General features: G+C 42.0%; 1 protein-coding gene across 2 annotated transcripts in view; it reads left to right on the top strand.

Annotated features, from left to right (window-relative positions):
• Window positions 1-19,266, top strand: part of TEAD4 (TEA domain transcription factor 4) — a 51,739-nt gene that overhangs the window by 12,729 nt on the left and 19,744 nt on the right. For both annotated transcript variants that reach the window (XM_038135016.1, XM_038135023.1), the window contains 2 exons: window positions 1,798-2,052; window positions 18,599-18,663. In XM_038135016.1, coding sequence (XP_037990944.1) covers window positions 2,046-2,052; window positions 18,599-18,663 — 72 coding nt within the window. In that variant the 5' untranslated portion in view covers window positions 1,798-2,045. The remainder of the gene's footprint in view (window positions 1-1,797; window positions 2,053-18,598; window positions 18,664-19,266) is intronic.

The raw sequence follows: 19,266 nt of genomic DNA, 5'->3' as shown, positions 1-19,266 counted from the left end.
GAAATAAGTTATATACTGGGTTTTCTAAATGTCTTTGTGAACCATTTGTTAAAATGCTGCACAGTGCACTCTAATTATTTGTCTAATTTATATTGTCTATATTGAAATTAGTCAAAGGCACAGTATTGTCTTATTTCCTTGGCTTTTGGTGGGTTTTGGAGGTGTAAAATATGTATCTGCTGCTGTCTAAAGTCATTAAGGAGCAGCAAAACCTTCTGAGAGCCAGTGTTGCCAAATCTTTACAATTTCAGGTTTTGAAATGTTGGAAGTTCTTAAAGAATTTCAGCTCTTATTAAAAAGAAAAGGTCATTATGGTCTTGGAGAAGATTTTAAAAACACAAAATCCAAAGAGATAAGAAGTTAAAGAAAGACTTGAAAAAGGTTTGTCACAGAAGTTTCTGAAGCCATAAGCCCTGAATTTTTGAAGTTCTGAGGCTGAATGAATGGACTGCTTTCCCCCTATATCAACTATGACAAGGCATAACTGCATGGTTGTTTTTTTTTAATAACTATTTTTTTGACAAATACCACACCCAAATTTCTCCTCTGTTCCCCTTTACATTTCCACTGTAATATTTCTGAGCTAGAGTGTTGTCATGTCAGACTTCTTTCCTTACTCATATTCAGTGCAGGTTTGATGATTCTGCTGCTCTTGGAAAAAAAGTCCTTATTCTGATTTTCTTGCTATCCAGCTCAATGTGAGGGAGGGAAGAGGAAGTTCTGAACTCTGGCTGGATTCTCAAATGCTGGCTTGTGAACATTCTTTGTAGCCCAGATAACAAAGCTATTAAAATGATAAACAAACAGCTTTGGGATTAAGGCAGAAGAATTATCTATGTCTTTAGAAACCATTTGTCTCCTGCCTGGTTGACTGGAAGTGTCTGTGTGGTCTGAAGTCAATTTCTCAATGAGTATTTCAGCAGCTCCACTCAAAGGCTTCAGCCTCTCCTGTAGGCATTTATAAGTAGACTATAATTTATTGTCGTTTTCAAGAGCTAGCAGCTGCCTGCTTAGGTTCAATAAGAAACCAATTTCTGCCCCTGCCCAGTGGCAAATCTAATAGCTTGAGACTAGTAAGTGATGAGGGAGCAGAGAGGCAGAGGAAACTTGAAGGAATTTGCCCAAAGTCGTTCTGAAGATGAGCAGTAACAACAGGCTAAGCGCCTTGGTTCTTGACCTGCAACCTGGTGCTGTCATCCCTGTACTCATGGTGCCTTCTGCTCCTGCCAGGATATGGTGCTGGGGTTTGGAAGACACTGCATTAAACTGTCTGGCTCCAGGAATGGCTTTTTAAAAGCACAGCTGATCCTTGAGAAGAAATGTCAGTGTTAGAAGTGACACCAACTACTAACTCTGATCCAGTGAAACAGTATCTAAGAAAATTTCAACCCCAGTGCTCAGTGATGACTGGATAATTCATCACTGCTTTAGTCTTACACACAGACTGAATCCCTCTGTGTGTGCTTCAGAAAGTTAAATAACAGTTACATGGACAATGACAGTGCAGGGAGAAAGAAATAAAGGAGATAAAGGCACAAGAAGACTCCTGAGGAGAACTGCAAAGTGACAGAGTTAATGAACCGAAGAGAGATTGAAACAGGCTGTTTTTCACAAGGATTTGTAGAAAATGTTTTCATCTCAACACAAATAAAAACCCAACATGTGGTTGAGTTATCGTTTAAAATAAACTTGAAGTAAAACCCCTCCTAACTGAGATTTTTTTTCTTTAACTTTTTTTGCTTTAGTATCTCCTTGCAGGGTTTCTAACTGCCCGGTGGGATGTGCTTGCCGTTGCAGGTTCTGAGTCTGCTCCTCCGCGTGGCACCTTGGAGTTTCTAGCTGGCACCATTACCTCCAACGAGTGGAGTTCTCCCACCTCCCCTGAGGGGAGCAACGACTCGGGGGGCAGCGAGGCCTTGGACAAACCCATCGACAATGACGCCGAGGGCGTGTGGAGCCCGGACATCGAGCAGAGCTTCCAGGAAGCGCTAGCCATCTACCCGCCATGCGGCCGCCGCAAGATTATCTTGTCCGACGAAGGCAAGATGTATGGTAAGGAGAGAGAGAGAGAGGCCACAGCACAACGCTCCAGACAGCCTGTCCCCTGCCCCCCTGCTCTTGAGTGAATTCCCTTTTCTCAGGTGTTCCCAGGCTGGTGCTATTGGTTGCCTGGAGTTGTATTTAGGAAAATGGGTGTGAAGATTTTGACATTCATGAAGTAGAAAGAGTTTTAGGTATCTTTTTCAGGGGACTATCCATAAGGTAGATCTCAGAGCTGAGCATGATACTGAACTAATCTTTATATATAAATATATGGCTTTGTGGTGTGACAAAGTCTATCTTTTATGATATCTCTTGCTGCTGTCTTCACTGCACTTGTTGGAGGTAAGAACAGGTAATGGTCTGCATGTCTGGTACTACAGGACAGAAGTTCATCTCCCGAACTCCCGAATGGCTCTGCTGCTGCGCAAACACCTACACTTTTCAGATGTTAAAGGTGGAAGGTTCTGTGTAGTCCTTTTCATTGTAGTTTGCCTTCTCACAGCCCTGGCACAAGTATCTTTCACCTGTGGATTCTTCTCATCTAGCTAACTAGATACCCAGCCCTGAGTACAGAGAGGCTCTGGCTTGTAGCTGCAGCAGAAGTCAGTTTTATACACGGCAGACATACTTTTGAGTTGGGTTTTTTTGACCTTTTCCACAGTTAAAATTTCGTCTGATTTTGTTAACCAAAAGCTGGTCTGGCCTGAATTCTCTAGCTGAGAATTGCAAGAAGCCACCTGGTACTTCTGTGGCTAAAATGCAAAGCAAAGTTGGAATATCCAGTATTTGGTTTTAAGTCCCAAGGTGAACAGTTTCTCAAAACACTAGCAAGGATCTTATGGAAGACAGCCCTCTTTCTACCCAGAGGGCGCTTGCTTTTTTTCCCCACCCCCCCATACATTGGAATCTGCCTGTCTTCACAGGCCCCATCACGGGATGCTCCGTGCATGCCCCGGAGCTTCCTACGGAGCACTTCACAAGTAATTCTGCAGGTTTCTGTCCACCCATCAGGCCATTGTTCCCTGAGCAAGGGAATGGATTGCTCTGACTGTGGGAGAGTGGGTGGGGTCTTGTTTACATGGCCTTATCTACAGTGGATGGTTTTACAGGGTACACATATCATTGTACCTGGGAAGAGCAATAGGGGTTGGGTAAGGCTGATCACCCTGAGGCTAATCTGGGGCCAGTATTCTCAGGCAGACATCAATTCTTGCTCTGTGCTGGTGCAGACGTTTTTATGGTTGTGCTATGGAACCAACTGGGGAACTAATCCAGCTTAAAACTAACATGGCTAGTAAGGGGAAAAGATGAACTTTAATTTGGATACTGCCCAGCATCTTGTGCTGGTATTCAGAGAAAGGATAGTGAGATTCGGTAATGAGCAACCATGAGTGAGGTTAAGTAAGACTGCTCCTTTAGGAACTGATGCTTGCTTAAAATGTTACTCAGACTAAAATATTACCTGAGAATCCACCCCATGGTTATTAAGCATGAACCAGTGATGTGCCTTTTGTTGCTCTATGTCTGCACTGCTTTTCATGATGGGTGACTTTTGAAATTACTGGTGAAAAATTACAGTTGTGTTTTAAGAGTGCATTAATTTACTGAACATTTTGCCCCTGAACTATTTCAGCTTTGGAGTGAATGTGTGAGAGCAGAGAGTAAAAGACAAGAAAAGAAATGAGAGCAAAAGTGAAGCTCAAGGGGGATACAGAAACCAGTGACACTTGGCTGGGCCTGACTTAGCATGGCTTGGTGTTCAATGGAACACACCTAGTTGACTGGACTGGTGAACTGCAGAAGGTAAATAACCCTCTTGCAGGGTGAAAAGTTTAGGGTAGGCTCAGGGAGAAGAAATGAAGAGCTATTCTGCAAACCCTCCCCCACTACTCCAAATGGGACAGTGTCCCTGCTTGCCTTCAGTGCACCTGTTCCTGGTGTGGATGGTTGGTTCAGTGTGCTCCTGACAGTACCCAGGCACTGATTTATGCCCTCCTTTGCTTACTCGTCTCCAGGATCCAGGCCAAGGAAGTGGGGCCCTGTCTGGGATCTATAGAAACATATGACCGGGCAGGGAGAATAAATATAGTCCCTGATTTCATCTTCAGTACTCACAAGCCAGCTTGTGGAACAGTGCAGACTTGCTGTGGAGCTGGCCCTGCCTCTGAAGGGATGGTTATTTATCCCCCCCGTGACTGACTTGCACAGAGCTCTCTGAACCAAGGGGTGAGGTGTTACGGAGAGCTCTATATGCCCCTTTCCCCTGACAAAACTGGAATCATTTCACGGTTTCTCACTGAGGAGTAGCTCGTGGTTATGGGCAAGATATTCCAGGTCTCAGAATTTTTTCTATGTACAATTTATATGCTTCTCATCTTTTGTGAGGCAACCTGTTTTCTGTTGAAAGTTGGCAGCTTTTAGCTGAAGTGCACTGAGATAATATGAAGAATTTGTGCTGTTTTGCTTAAATGCAGTTAAAATTGTACAGAAAGTTGTGTTACAGCCTCTACATAGGCCTCATGCTCATGTTTCCATGCCTCTTCAAAGTTGGCTTGTTTACAGCTCTGTAGACAGCACTGCTGATTGCAGAGTGAACATGGTTCCGTCTTCACTCCAAAGTCAGCCAAGCTCTTCTCTGTACACTGATAATCTGTGTCCCAATTCCTTTGCTTCCTTTCCTTTCATTATCTTTTTCCATACTAGACATGTTCCACTTCTGCATGGAGGCAGCATCCTGAGCAAACTCAATTCCACAGCCTGCTCTGGGTGCAAGCCCTCACTGGCCTTTTCAGCAGGCTTTGCTGGCCACCTGCTTAATGCACAAGCAGCTGTCTCGTGTGATATGGAACGCTGTCCTTTCTCCTAATTGTTGTGTTGGCATTAGAAGCACTGAGTCTGGGGCACTTTCTGCTCTGGTGACTTCTGGTACCACTGAGGTCTTGAAGAATAATTTTATGAGTTCTGCCTGCTAGAACACCATGGGGGTACAGTATTACAAATCTGGCATTTATGTTTTCCAACGATTTTTTTTTTTCTGTGGGAGAAATCATACCTGTAAGCATTTGTACTAAATAGGCTGTCACACAGTTAGGTGTTGGGTGTCTCCTGGCATCTTCAGTACTGGTGTAGAGAAAGTAGAGTGAAAAAGCTTAGTATCTTTGTGAGATTTTCATGGAGATGCTAAATAGAACAGGTCTCCCAACATTACTGAGAGCAGAGAAATAAGAAGTAGTAACTTGCAAAATGATACCTTTTTTAACATTACAAGAGAGACAATAAGATCTTGGAAAAAAACTAATGATTATCTTAGCTGTCCAGTGCTCCTTTCTGCTGCAGGAACACCTGGCTTGGAGCACCTTTTTTCAAGAGGGGCTAGAATTGGTGTCAGTTTGTTGGATGGCTGTTCTGAAGGAGTTAGTAGTTCAGCAGCTGCTTTTCAAACAGCTCAGCCATTTCTGTGCTGAGCAGGGAGGGGCAGACAGCTGGGGGCAGTCATCCATCTCCCAGGCTGGTGCCATCTGTTTGTGAACTGCTGATAGGAAATACTTAAAGATGTCCAAAGCTTAGAGGCTGAGTGGTAGAAGCAGGACAGTCAACCATGTTACTAGTTAAAACTTGGAGCAGGCAGTGGACTACAAAGTCTTGCTTTTACAACATGACTTAAAATGGGATGAAAGGTCAGTCTGATGCTGAAAGCTGCCAGGTCACAGGTGGTCCCTCCCACCCCTGTTCTGAAATAATTAGGTAAATTTGCAGGATAATGCCTTTATCTGAAAGGGATAAGTTAGCATTTAATGTTCTCCCCAACCTCAAAGAGTCACTAAAATAGAACAGAAAAGCAAACGCATAAATCCAAAGTAGCATAAAATATACACTGCCTGTCCTGGCTCATAAACACTTCTTCAGGGGAGGGAGGAGCATGGTTGTTATTTAAAATATAGAAACCTACAAGGTGAGAGTCTTCAAATGCTTTTCTCTGTTTTGTAGTTTAGCATCTTACCTGGTGATGTTTCAGTCAAATCTATTGATACATACTGAGAATGTGCTCAGTTGACACTGAACCGAATGTTCCAGGTAATTGCAAAATTTCTATTTCAGCTGTGATATCCTTCAGAGAGATACTTCTGAAGCTCCTATCCCTTCCATTATTATGACATAGTGAACTCCAGAACAGCCCTTTATCCCATGATTTTGGAAGAAAAAAGGAATCTCATATTTTAAACACTAGAAAACAGACAAAACTTGGATTAGTGGACAATTGGTCAGGAGGCAGACTTTTCCCTCCCCTCTGGTGGTAGATGTAAGGTTTTTGGAGTTGCTTAATAATGGGGTTTTGTTTCACTCAGTCATCTTTCAACTTTGCTTTTTTGTGGCTCTGGTTCTTTGTTGTCAACTAGACAAGCCATACTTCTGGAGACATTAGCAGTGGGTTAAACTTCTGCTGGAGTTTGTCATTCTTTTTCCTCCATCTCCTTTGTAAGGCAAGTTTATGGTTCTTTGTATTAAGCTGTATGTCAATTTAAATGGTGTTTTCTCCATGCAAGCATAAAAAGAAATATTCTTGCATTAACTCCAAGCATTACTTGAATATTGAGAAATTTGCCACTTTTGGAATACCAACCCACCAGGAATCTTCTTGCAGTTAATAGTACTGGCTGTGTCATCTTTCCTTTACATGCTTAGTACTGAACATAAATATAGTAGCAATCTTACTGTGTGCTATATGTTATCAAAATTATCGTGACTTCTTTTGTGGGGGCTTCATTCTGTTGGTTTAATAAAGGGCACAAATTTTTCCTGTCCCTTTTGATTTGTTTAGCAGCTTTGTAGTCCCCATATTTATCTGTCAGGCTTAAAACCAAGTGAGCTGTGTAGTACTACATTTTTCCCATTGTATATTTCTGCAGCCACAGAGTTTTCATCATGTTTAGGTGACTTCAATGGCAACATTGCATTACTCTTATAGCTCTTCCTCTGACTTTTTAATTTTTAAATTTCAAACATTTTGTTATTCTCAAAGAGTTGATTTGTAGTGGTATATTGTCAGAAAGGCACTTGGTTTTTTGGTTTGATTTGGTTTTGGGTTTTTTTTTGTGGTTTTTTTTTTTTTTTTTTTTGCATTGTAGATAAAACATCCAGTTTAACTGATTTCTAACTTAGTAGGCCAGATGTATGTTTTGGAAGTGTATCCACTCACCTGCCGTTTAACTGAGAGACTGTTTATATTTCATTTTTCAGCCTTTTCCCTCGTTGCATGTTAATGTTTTGCTCCTGCTCTTCTTCTGGATATCTTCACACATTTACATTGATTTTCTGAAAAGTTTAGTTTTAAAAAGCCTTAGTGCTCTTCTATATTTTAAAACAAACTTCCTTCTTTCACAATTGGGTTCAGTACTATCAGTTGCTAATTTGCTCTTACTTACTCTTATTAATTAACCAAATTATTAATTATTGCTCTTACTTTGGTCTTAACCAAATTATTAATTCTGGCTCTTACTTACTCTTATTAATTAACCAATTATTGCTCTTACTCTTATTAATGAACCAAATATTCATTAATACTTAAAAAAATTCAGATTAAATTCAAAATCTGGGAACAAAAACTAGACATGGAAAATGAAAGTTAATAGTGCCCAGTGACTTGGATTTCTTCTCTCTTTAAAACAAGTTCATGTAAACTATCTTCTGGACAGGTTTCTGCAAACACGTTACCAGAAAGATCTCAAAAACATGGAGGGAGTTCAGAGAAGAGCAAGCATACCAGACTTAACATTGAGCTCTGGGGGTTGAAGGGACTGATTTAGGAGGAAAGATTAAAGTAGCTAAATATACATAGCTTGGCTAAGTGATGACTGAAAGGTGGAGGGTGGGGGGACACATAATAACAGTCTAAAAATATTTGAAGGGTGTTAACATTTAGGAGGGAGAGGGATTTTATGTGGAACATGTGAGCATGACTAGGATTAATGGGGGAGAAAGAGAGAATATAGGATGGATATCAGCAAAGGCTTCAGGACAACGTGGTGCTCAGTGCTGAGGGATCTCTCTCCTCTGAAAGGCTACAATTGAAGTGCTGTTGTTGGGGGCTTTTTAAATTGTATCAGACTAAAATATAAGGATTTTATTTGTAGAACTAGTTCAGAGAATGATGTGTGTGCATGTGCACATGTGTGTGAATGAGAGGAGGATTACAGATGGGAAGTGCTATGGTTTTCCACAGGAAACAGGAGAACAGTGGGCATTAGGTGGCTTTACTCTGTAAATGTCTGCATTTTTTTTGTAAATTGTTAGTATTGTGATTCATACTACCTGTGGTTTTGTGACACAAGCATGTTTATTTAAGTGATTGACGCAGGAGCCCTTCCTTTGGTCTGAAACAAAAAGAGCAGACTTCTAGGTAAATTCCAGGAGTGCTTTCTCAGAGTTTGTCTTCTGTCAATTAGCCAAACATTGAGTAGAGAAGGATGACAGCATTTCTCAAGAAAGGGTGTGCATATACATAGGGGGAGCTGATAATGTCAATATGCAGATTGTGTGGACACCTGGCCTGAGGAAAAATGGAACTCATGTTACTTCTTCAGTGCAAGTATGGAAAACCTATCAGGTGAACTTTCTTTTAAAGTCTCTTTCAGAGGCATTCCTTAAGCAAAACGAGTGTGAGACAACATTACCTTTCCATTTTCTAGTACCCTAAGTGAAGGGAAGCTGCTTGTTCAGAAAAAGCCAGTTTTAGAGCCAAAAGAACAGGCAGTATTCTCATTCATGTAGGATCCAGATAATGAGCACAGGAGAACTAGGGCTGTCTATTGGTCTAAACAGTTGCTCATTAGCTAATCCATAACAAGCCCTGTATTGTCTGTGTGTGGTGAAGATCTGGGCAGCAAAACTGGGAAGGCTGTGTGCAGTTTGTGCCCAGACAGATGGTCTTGTAAATCTGTTGGTCACTGGCAGAGCTGACTGAAACCTCTGGGGCCTGGGTACACCTGCTGCTGAAGGGTGCATAGCCAGCAGCTGTTGCTCATTGCTGTCACCTTGAACTTGTGACCCGTCTTCTGGGTACTGTTTAAGTTCTCAGTCTCACTCCATGCTCATAAACAGCCAGAGTCTTCCTCTGTCTCTGACTTCTTGAACAGGAAATGACACTTTTCGTGTAAAATGCCTTTAGAATCACTCCTCTTTCCTCTTGGGTTTGATTTGTACAATAGTTGCAAATGCCTTTACAGGAGCTTTGGTCGGAGTCTGTGGGCAGGAGTGCAAGGAGGGTAACCAATGCTTGCTGACGTAACCCAATAGCAGTGCCCAAGCTGTTGACTGCAAGTGCTGCAGACTCAGGCCGGTTTCTAAGCATGGCAGTGTTGCAGGGAAGCACACAGCATGTGTGGCACTCAGTTCAGTGTTGCTTTCAACCATGACTGGGGATTAGGAGCTTTCCTGCAAATAAACACGGCATCGTCGGCAATAAACACGGCATCATCGGCTTTGGTTGTAGAGTGATAGAAAATGGTGCTGGGAAAGACCTTAAAAAATCATTTCATCTGCTCCTGGGCCCAGAGACAAAGCCAACTGTACTTGTGATGCTCATTTTTAGTCTGATCCTTTATGGCTAAAGTTGTGGGAAAGTGATTTGACAAATCTAGATATAGAAGTTTTCATATAGAAGGCAGCTGAAGCACCTAGATTTGTCGAATTCCCTTCTGGATCTGTGTGCATTTTTAGGTATCACTGCAGCTTAAATAGTTTTGTCGTCCTCATGTTTCCGCTCTCCTGTCTGAATCATGGTTGCCCAGATATCTATCAGACTTACACTGTAAACTCAGTCAGGGAACCGGTACTTAAAGAAACTGGAACAGAATTGTGCCAATGTTAGAAGAAAGAGAGCAAGGTGGGAAGGAACAGGGAATATCACAAGCCATTGTAAGGAATTTTCATGATCTTGGCAGAATTCAGCTATTACCCAGACCAGTCCCTGGGTGACTATGCAATTATTTAATCTGTGGTTCTGCTAGGTTTTTCTGTTCACAATCTCTTTTCACCTGTTACATAGTATGACATCTTTAATAACTATTTTTGATAATGTTGGGATGGTGTTGAACTGTTGTGTTGAGACCAAGGGTATATTTCCTTCAAAATGGTGAGATGACCTTACAGTTCACAGCAGAAGAAAGGAGGGAGTTGCCACTCTTGTTTCCTTGCTCCCCTGCTCTGCTTCCAGTTTTGTGCTCCTGATCTTTAGGTTAACTTCAGTTTCTAGTAGACTCCTTGTAGATACATGTTAGATTGCTAAACTGATAGCAAACTAGGTTGGCAAAATGAGCCGGACAGATTTCTGCCAGATTAGAGTTGAACTCACCCATTGAAAATCTGGTGAGAGGGAGGGAAGGGGAAAGGCAACCACATTTTTTCAGGACTGTCCAGGCATTTGTTTATGCTGATTCTATAACTCAATGGCTTAAAGTGATCACAAGCAATGGATGCACTGTAAATTATGATGCTATGAACTAAAGTTGAGTGGTGGCAGCCATTCCACTTAAAAAATCAGTATTCATTTATTCATATAATGCAAGAACAGTCTCCGGGTTCTTTTGCCCTCCTTGAGGCTGCTGTGTAATTCTCAGTCATTTGGCTGGGACTGGGTCTTGGTGTAAGTCTTAGCTGCTAAGTGAAGCAGTCATGGCTCCTCACAGGACTGAGCCAGACCAGAGCAGCTGCCCTGAGAACTGCATGGTCTGTGCTGGTCGTGCAGCAAGTGGCTGCACAGATCTCACAGACCCCTTTTAGCTCTAATTTCTGTTGTAGCTGAAGCTTTGAGTGCTTGATCAGCACTCATCGGGGCTTGACCAGGCTTGACCAGCCTGTCATCTGGTAACATGCACAAGATGAGCTCTTGGGGCAGAAATCTGCCAGAAACTCTGTACTCTTGGTACTGGCAGGGGGAGCTGACCACAAAATCAGTAGAAAGGCTTAAGTTTTTGCTATCCCTTAAGACAACATCACTGAGAATTGCTTTCAGATGCCCCATAGTTATTAGAAGATACCACAATGAGCAGACGTTTATTGATCTAAGGAAGAATTTAGCAGATGTCCAGGTCTGTAATGTAGAACTTGGACTGATGGTAACTGGAAAATTCTGTTAAAGTAAACATGGGTTTCAGTGCTACCCTCAATAGTCAAGTTTCTCTGAAGCCGTGCCTTGGTGAGTGAAGTGTCTTAGTGGCTCAGTAAGGTCATTCTCAGGTGTCCTAAGAGACTGAAATCTGTTGGTTTGACATGCCTTGCAATGTAGGATTGTTATTGTCTCTTTCAGGTGTTACCTGATACACTCCCTGGCATATGAAGGACTCGTGTTACTATATGCAGCTGCTTTGGTGTAATTGTGGGATTTCCCAGCCAAACTGAATCTAAACACTTTCTGTAGGATTCTTATCAGTCTTAACCCTGGGAAGTACCAGAACAAGTCCCAGCTCTCCTCCTTTTGCCGCCCTTAATGTGTATATGGAAGAGTACTTACTGGATGGATTAACTTACATTTCTGTGGCCTGAGGCGATAATGTGGGAAAACACAGCTGATGAGGACATTCAATTTATGCGCTGAAAAGCAGTATTAAAGACTGAGGTGCTGTGAAGAGTTGCATAGCCTGGAGCTTCCCATTAGGCTGATGGGGAGGGGCTTCTGCCTGCGTACATTGTCGTACCTTAGAAAATGCTCATCTTTACAAGGAATAACTCTACATGCCTTTGGGGCTGTAATTAGAAGGCAGTTTAACGCTGTTTAGCCTTTAGACAAATGATGCAAGCACAGGAAGTGCCTTGCCCATTTTCTTACCAGCCTGTTTATGTGTGAGGGTTAGGTGGAGTACAGTTCTAGGCTACAGTTTCTCTGGTGGCAAAACTGGTTTGAGAAGTTATGCACCGATTCTTCCTCTGTTCTCTTTGCTGTGCCACTGGCATGGTTAATGTGACCACAAAATGAATTAATTCACCAATCCATTTAAAAATAGGCTGATGGGGGAAGAAACAAACCAACAAAATCCATATAAGGATGGGGAGTTTTATTTTTTTCTTTATCTTATTATCTTTATCTTTATCTTTTTAAGATAATAAGAGTGGTGCATGTCAGTCTGTCCTCCCCTGTCCCCCCTCCCCTTTTCCCATCAATTTAGTTGGTACAGCTGCGCACAGGAGTTGATGGAATGTTGCAGGAGGAGGAATGACGAACCAAGGAGAGGGAAAACTCTTCACTTTGTTCTAACTACACCCATGGTGACTGACTTTTCATTTATCTCCAGTACTTGTTTGGAACCAGTAAGAGGCTTCCCGAAAACTGCAGGGTCTGTAATTATAATCCCCCAGCCATATACCTTGTGTGAAGCATCTTAAACTGACCATCAAGAAACAGCAGTTTCTAAATAGTGGTAGCATTGTTTGTGTTTCTGGCTGTGAATTTAGGCTGTGCAAAGGAAAGGGGTAAACACCTTTCCAGCAGAAGACCCTTTACACAAGAGATTGTTTCGGTGTTTAGGGCAGTTAGTAAATGAGACAACTGAGTTTTATGATCTTGAATGGATTAACCACCCGACTGCCATGTGAGGGGCTTGACTGGTACATTCTGCCCAGCAAATAAAGCTTTGAATTTGTCATTTCAGAAGAGGAAGGAGCTCAGAACTTGCACAGTGATGAAAACTGGTATTTTGGGGAAGAGCTGACTGTGATGGTGTTAATTACTTCAACGTTGTGTTTTCAGGCTTTGGCTGTTTTGATGTTGTTCAGAAATACTGGCCTGTCCTTCTTTGATTCTTTATCTCAAAATCCCCTTACTGTAGGGAGTGCATGAGCTCAGAGAATCTGTGTGTGGAAGGTTCATCCTGTGAAAATTCAAGCAGGGAATAAATGATCAGAGCGAGGAAATTTTCTTCTCCCAGCTGGATATAAAACTCGTTGATGTGTTGGTTCCTCGATGGTTCCTCTGTTGTGGAAACTCAAACCTGACTATTGAGCACTGAAGTTCTGCTCTGGTGAGGTCAAAGATGTCCTCATGGGATGAATCAGTGCCATAAAATGCAGTATGGTTTTCCATGGTCATGGGAAATGATCATTGTGTCACAGTCATAGTGGTGTATTGAGTTCCAATATTGCCTCCTGAGTAGAGGAACCAAACAACATCATCTCACCAAGGCTCTGGTGAAAAAACATGGTTTGTGATAAAAAAGAAGTCTTAATAAAGGTAGCATTAAAACTTGATTATATTAGTAAAAGTCGGATGCCTGTACATCTTGATAATCATCAAAAAGACAAAAATGTGGTTTCTGACATATGTAGTCCTATTTCTGGAACAGCTGATGTCCAGGAAGACATTTAGCATAGCTGGGAGGAGGAAGCAGTGGAATGAGAGATGAAAAGTAAGGCTGTGCAGGGAGCTATGGATGGGGCAGACCTCAGTGGCAGTAAGTCCTGTATGGTCATGCAACCATGCTGTTTTTGTCTAAAAAGTGTCTGTCTGTTAAGACTTGGTTGGCAGTCAGTTTTACTTTTTATGCACAGAGAAACACTGACGTTTGGTGGACAGATGAGGCGTCCTTACCTTCCCTCTTTAGTTTAGATTTATTTGTCTGATGGACACAGTTCACTATGTTTATGCTGATTGTAACCAACAGTTAGTTAAATAAGTTCAAGGAGATAGTCATGTTCCAGGAGATATCAGTAACTGACACAGAGAGATTGAAATGAGTTGATGGCTTTCTTGACCTTGCTTTGATAAACCTTTCACTGGATACAGCTAGATAGCTGCTTCTCTTACAGAATATCTTATAGGTAGTTGTGTTTGCTTTGGGTGCAGAAAGATACTGAATCTGCCAAGAAACAGACACTTCCACGCCATTTCATACTGAAAAGATTTTGATACTGAGTTCTTTGATCTCACTTTCTTTGGCAACAGGTGTGTGAGGAAGTGTAAGTCTTAAAGAGATACTGCTTACAAGGGGCAGAAAAATTAATATACATTTACTAACAGAAAGTCAGCATGAAGTTTTTAGGTAGGCCTGGAAAATGCTTTCTGCGGTTATGGGAATTCCCTTCGATTCCCCCTCTTTCTTACAAGAAGACACTTCTCTGCAGTTATATTCAAAGCTGCACAGGTATAAAATGGAGAATCCAAAAGCCTCCTTATTCACTTCTCTTAGAAATTCCTTCCTGCATAGCTATTCAATGCAAAATATTGCAATTTAGTGTAAGACTGAATGGGAGCCAAATTGCTGCCCTTGGAAATGTATCTCTTAAGAATGAGAGGTAAAGAACGTAAGGCAGTATCTCTCGACGGCTTTTTTTTGGTGCCATGCTTCCCAGGGGAAGGCTCTGTGCAGGATAGAGGTGCTGTGCCACGGTTGGAATGTTGGCTGGAGCTCCGTGAAACCCAATGCGCGGTTTCGACAGAGGAGTCACAACTGTTGGCAGGTTCTGGTGACCATGGCAGACCTCAGCGGGAGTTATTCTAAGAACACAACATATGATCAGATTACTGAGGGACACTTTACATGGCTCTAAAAAATGAACCATCTGACAGTTCATGACAGCTCTGCCTGTTCCAGCCGAGTGAGGAGTGCTGGTCTTTGCTGACCCTGCAGCCAGGGTTGTGAAACAAAGAAGGTGCCTTCCAGGCCCTGTGAGTCTACAGACTTCCAGCCACATAACACCTGCTTATATCTAACTACTACTGATAAAAAACACAGAAGACATTTTGGTCTTGCTCCTCTTGTAGTTTTGATTCATCGTAATTTAATACTGCCTTGCTGCAGTTTACTGGGTTTGGCAATTTACATAATTCTATATTTAGTAATCCTTGTGATGAATGTCTTTGTAGAGTGATCTGTTTGTTTGTTGGTGTTTTATTTTGTTTGGGCTTTTTTTTTTTTTTTTTAATTTTTTTCTTTTCCTTTCTTTTTTGTGTTACCAGTGTCTTTATTACCTTTATATAACCTGCCACTTTTCTGTTTTAACCTGACTGTGAGGACACACTTCTGCAATATGAAGACTGTACGAGAGATGTCAGCAAGTGGGAAGTGGATTCTAAAACTGGAAATTTTGATGATGCACAATTAAATGCTCTCTGTGTAGAGTTTCTTTCTAGAGGATTTCTATACTGGCATCTAATATCTGCAATTTGTACAACAATTTTCCCTCCCACTAGTCTTTTTTTTTGTGAAATTCATGGCCTGAGAGAACTTTGCAATTTTTGCTGCTGCTGTTGTCAAAGACAAACAGTTAAACGCACACTTATGGAAATACCTCCCAGTTTCCCAGGCCTAACTACAGTTTATTGTCTCTCCTCCCTGCTTCCTACTCTGTTTCCCTCCTTTTGTTCTCTCTAACACTCAGTCCCTCTTAATTCCTTTGATGAGGTGCTGGGTGACGCAGGAGATTGGCATCACTGTGTAAAGGTCTTAAAGGTCTCTTTCTGCCAGTTCCTGCTTTTTTTGTTTTGTTTTGTTTTGTTTCCGTTCTGGTGCTCCTTGTTTCTAGCTGCTTCTCACCTCTGCATGGGTTTTCAGTGGGCTGCAGTCCTTTCAGGGTTGTCTCTGCTCTGACATGAGTGCTGCAGATGTCTCAAAGTTCTGTTGTGGAGCAACTTTTTCCAAGACGACTTTTCCAGCCACATCCCTACCACATGTCACCTTTTCTCAATATTCATCTTTTTACATATTTTGTATTTCTCCTGTGCGTTCTCATATCTCCTTTTGTGGTTCCTCTTGTGTCTCCTGTCCCTTCTGACTCTTGTCCTTTCCAAAATACATTCGAGCAAAGGTATCTTGTGCTCCTCTGATTGAGGATTTGATGGATTGATTGTTTTTTTCATCCAGTTTGGTGGTGGCTGGAATTGACTGCGACTGGCACAGAGCTGTTCATGGCACCCTCTCACAGTGATTACCCCTGCAGCCCCTTACTGCTACAGCAGAATAATATTCTGTCAGACTGTCTCATAATTCAGTCTCCATAATTTCTTTACTTGACACACTATACATATGAATTAGCTCCATAAAATTTATTGTATCTGGTTGAGAATACATTGAAATTTGTTTTGCAAGGATGACCCATAATTGAGGCAGTGTTTAGAGAGTTCCAATGTGTTCAAACTTTCAGTATAGACTGATACGTGCCCTTTAGAAGTTTGCCTGAAATTCTCCACATCCACTTCTTCTTCACATCTACTTTTTCCTCTCTTTTCCATTAACTCATTCGCCTTGCCTCTCAAAGGGTCCTCTTGTTGAAACAAAAATTTCCCTTCTTCTTTCTTTATAGATAATAGGATTTGAGTGCCTTGTTTTGTTCAGCACATTTCCCATTTCTGATGTGTGTCAAACAGTCCTTCTGAAATTTCTTACATGTTGGCATCTGTCTGAGAAGAATCACTTCAGTTATTTCTTACCTTTCAGCTTGGATCCATGTCTAAACAGATGGAAGCTTTGAGAAGCCATAAATGTTATTGTTGGCACTAGAGGAAGGTGGTGTGGATGTGTGTTGCTATAATTGGCCTTGGCTTTGTGAAAATGGTTTACGTGGGTTGGAAGAGCAGCCAGGTGGAAGGTGGCAGAACAGCATCTGCTCCCACCAAACTGCTGGGCATGTCACTGTGCTCGGGCAGAAACTATGGGAGCTGCAGAGGTCAGTGCTTACATGGCAGGGCATTGTGTTTCTGGCACAGACACAGATCCTAATTTGTGTTTACAGGAGCTGGAGTGGATTTCTCAGCTACAGGCCCGTTTCTTCTCCCAGGGGAATAAGGGGAGCTGCTACAATGACACCATTAGGGAAAGATTAAGATCTGTATATGTAAAACGCTTTCCCATTCCTATGTGTGCATTGGTTGTGTTTCATGAACCTTGCCTAACTGCATTCATGGACACTGCATTGTTCTGTTTCAGAAACAGATGGAATTAAGGGCTTTGCCAGTCCTCCCCTAAAGGCTTGAGTGGTCAATTTCAGCAGTCCTTCCTTGCATACACTTTATTTCAGGGTTGAGTGAAGTAAGAATTTAAAATAGGAAAAGGTTACTGCTTTTTCATGGAATATTTAACAACTGGAATAGTTAATACTGATAGTTTAATACTGATTTCCCTGCTTGCCTTTTCATGTCTGTGATGTCCTGATATACAAGTTCTTTGCCCACAAACTTTCCACAGACAATACTGGGATTTTATAATTTTGTTATAAAAAATGTCACAAGAGTTATGGCTTTGTTTCCTGGTTCACTCCTGCCTCATTCTGCAAACTCTTGCAGCCATATCAAGATGTCTCACAGCCTTGCAGCTCCTACTCCCAACTTTTTATTGCAGTACTATCTTGATACTACTGTGGTCACCGCAAATGTATTATTTTGCAGAGCCTGCTCTTTCTCTGTCGTTTTCTGCTTTGAACTAGCCTTGAATTCAGATGTGTAACTTCTGCCTTTCTGTTTCTGCTCTTAATTCCTCCCTCTCCAGAAAGCCAGTAAAATCTGTGTGACTGCTGAGATGTGATACATTGGGAGCCAGTGTAATAAAGCCAGATAGTCTGCCTGCAGGAGCCTGAAAGCACTTGTAATTCACTGTATCATATCACACTGATAAATTCTGTGTAGCTGTTTCCATGTGCTTCCCCATTGTTGTTTATGCTCTTGGACTTAGTTACACAGAATGACAGGCTCTTTTTGGCTGGGAGGGATCGTCAAACTGCCTAGTCTGGCCCTGCTGCTCAAGCAGTGTCCAGTAGGTTGTTACTATCCTCCAGGGATGGAGACTGCAGCCTCTCTGGGTAGCCTGTGCCAATGTTTAACCACCCTAAGAGTAAAAAAAGGTTGGATTTTTCTTTTTTTTTTTTTTTATTTTAAATTGTTTTTAGACAGAATTTCATATGTACTAATTTGTGTCAGTTGTTCTTTGTTCTATCAGTGGGCACTATTGAGAGAAGGGTGGCTCCCTTTTTCCCTTCATTGCCTCCCAGCAGGTATTTATTTTATTATTATTGATTAAAAACTGCCCAAGTCCTCTCCAGACTGAACACACCCAGTTCTCTCAGCCTCTCTTCATAGGACAGATGCTCCAGTCTCTTAAAATTTTTTGCTGAATTCATGCTGGACTTGCTCCAGTATGTTCACACCTTTCTCATGCTGAGGAGACCTGAACTGGACTCAGTAGTCCACATGTTGCCTCAGCTGTGCTGAGTGGAGATGAAGGATCACTTCTCTCAACCTGTTGGCGACTGGGATTTGCCATAAGGGTGCATTGCTGCCTCACTGTCAGCTCTTTTCAACTGGGACCACATCCATCTGTTCAGCCAATTTTCACCAAGCCCCTTGTCCAACTACCCAGCCCAAACTTTGTCAGTTTGTCTATGAGGATGTTATAGGAGACTGTACCTAAAACTCAGACTTCTACCATGTGCACTAATAAGTTCCTTTCTAAGAAAGAAAAGAGTGTGACAGAGTCATCCTGCTGCTGATCTCTCTAGATACACAATGGAATTATCTATCCTTTTTGCTGGAGTCATTGCTTTCTAAACTCGGATTTGTATTATTTCTCTGTTGCAGGCCGAAATGAGTTGATTGCCCGCTATATTAAGCTGAGAACAGGGAAAACACGCACAAGGAAACAGGTAAGTGTACAGTTTTCCCTGGAAGGATTAGCTTCTTTGGACCTCTAGAGATTATGAGGGCTAATGAGAACAAATTTCTTGCTGTTTGCTTGTTGGTAGCTTCTGACTTGGCTAGAAGGAGATTGTTGTGCTGAGCTGGTTAATAAGAATGGCAGGAAGACTCAGCTCAGGCATTTTACAGGAGGCTTGTAATGCTCATGTCTGCCAATCATATCGTGGCCCACACATTTTTCTTCGGTTGAATAGTGTGATTTTATTTGCTTGGCCTACTAATGAGTGTTTCAGAGAGCACCAGTGGTTCTCTGCATGAAGATTTCTTGTTTAGCCCAAGCAGACAAGTCAGCAATGATGATTTTGAAAATACCTGGCACACGAGATGGAAAAGGAATCTTTGTAATTTGGGCATGAATATCCAGGCTATGCTGGACAAAGCACTGAGCAGCCTAGACCTGCCAAAAGATGGCCCATCTTTGCAGGCCCTCCACCCTATTTCATGGCACCGGAGTTATGTTCAGAAAAGCAGGTCATTGTTACCCCCAAGCCCTCCTACCCCCAACCCTAAATAACTGCCTAATTCTACAAGAGGCTGCCAAGTATTTCTCT

Source organism: Motacilla alba, chromosome 1 (genome assembly GCF_015832195.1).
Source record: "Motacilla alba alba isolate MOTALB_02 chromosome 1, Motacilla_alba_V1.0_pri, whole genome shotgun sequence".
Classification (NCBI taxonomy): Eukaryota; Metazoa; Chordata; class Aves; order Passeriformes; family Motacillidae; genus Motacilla; species Motacilla alba.
The sequence above is the reverse complement of the archived record's forward strand: the minus strand, read 5'-3'. Positions and strand labels throughout refer to the sequence as shown.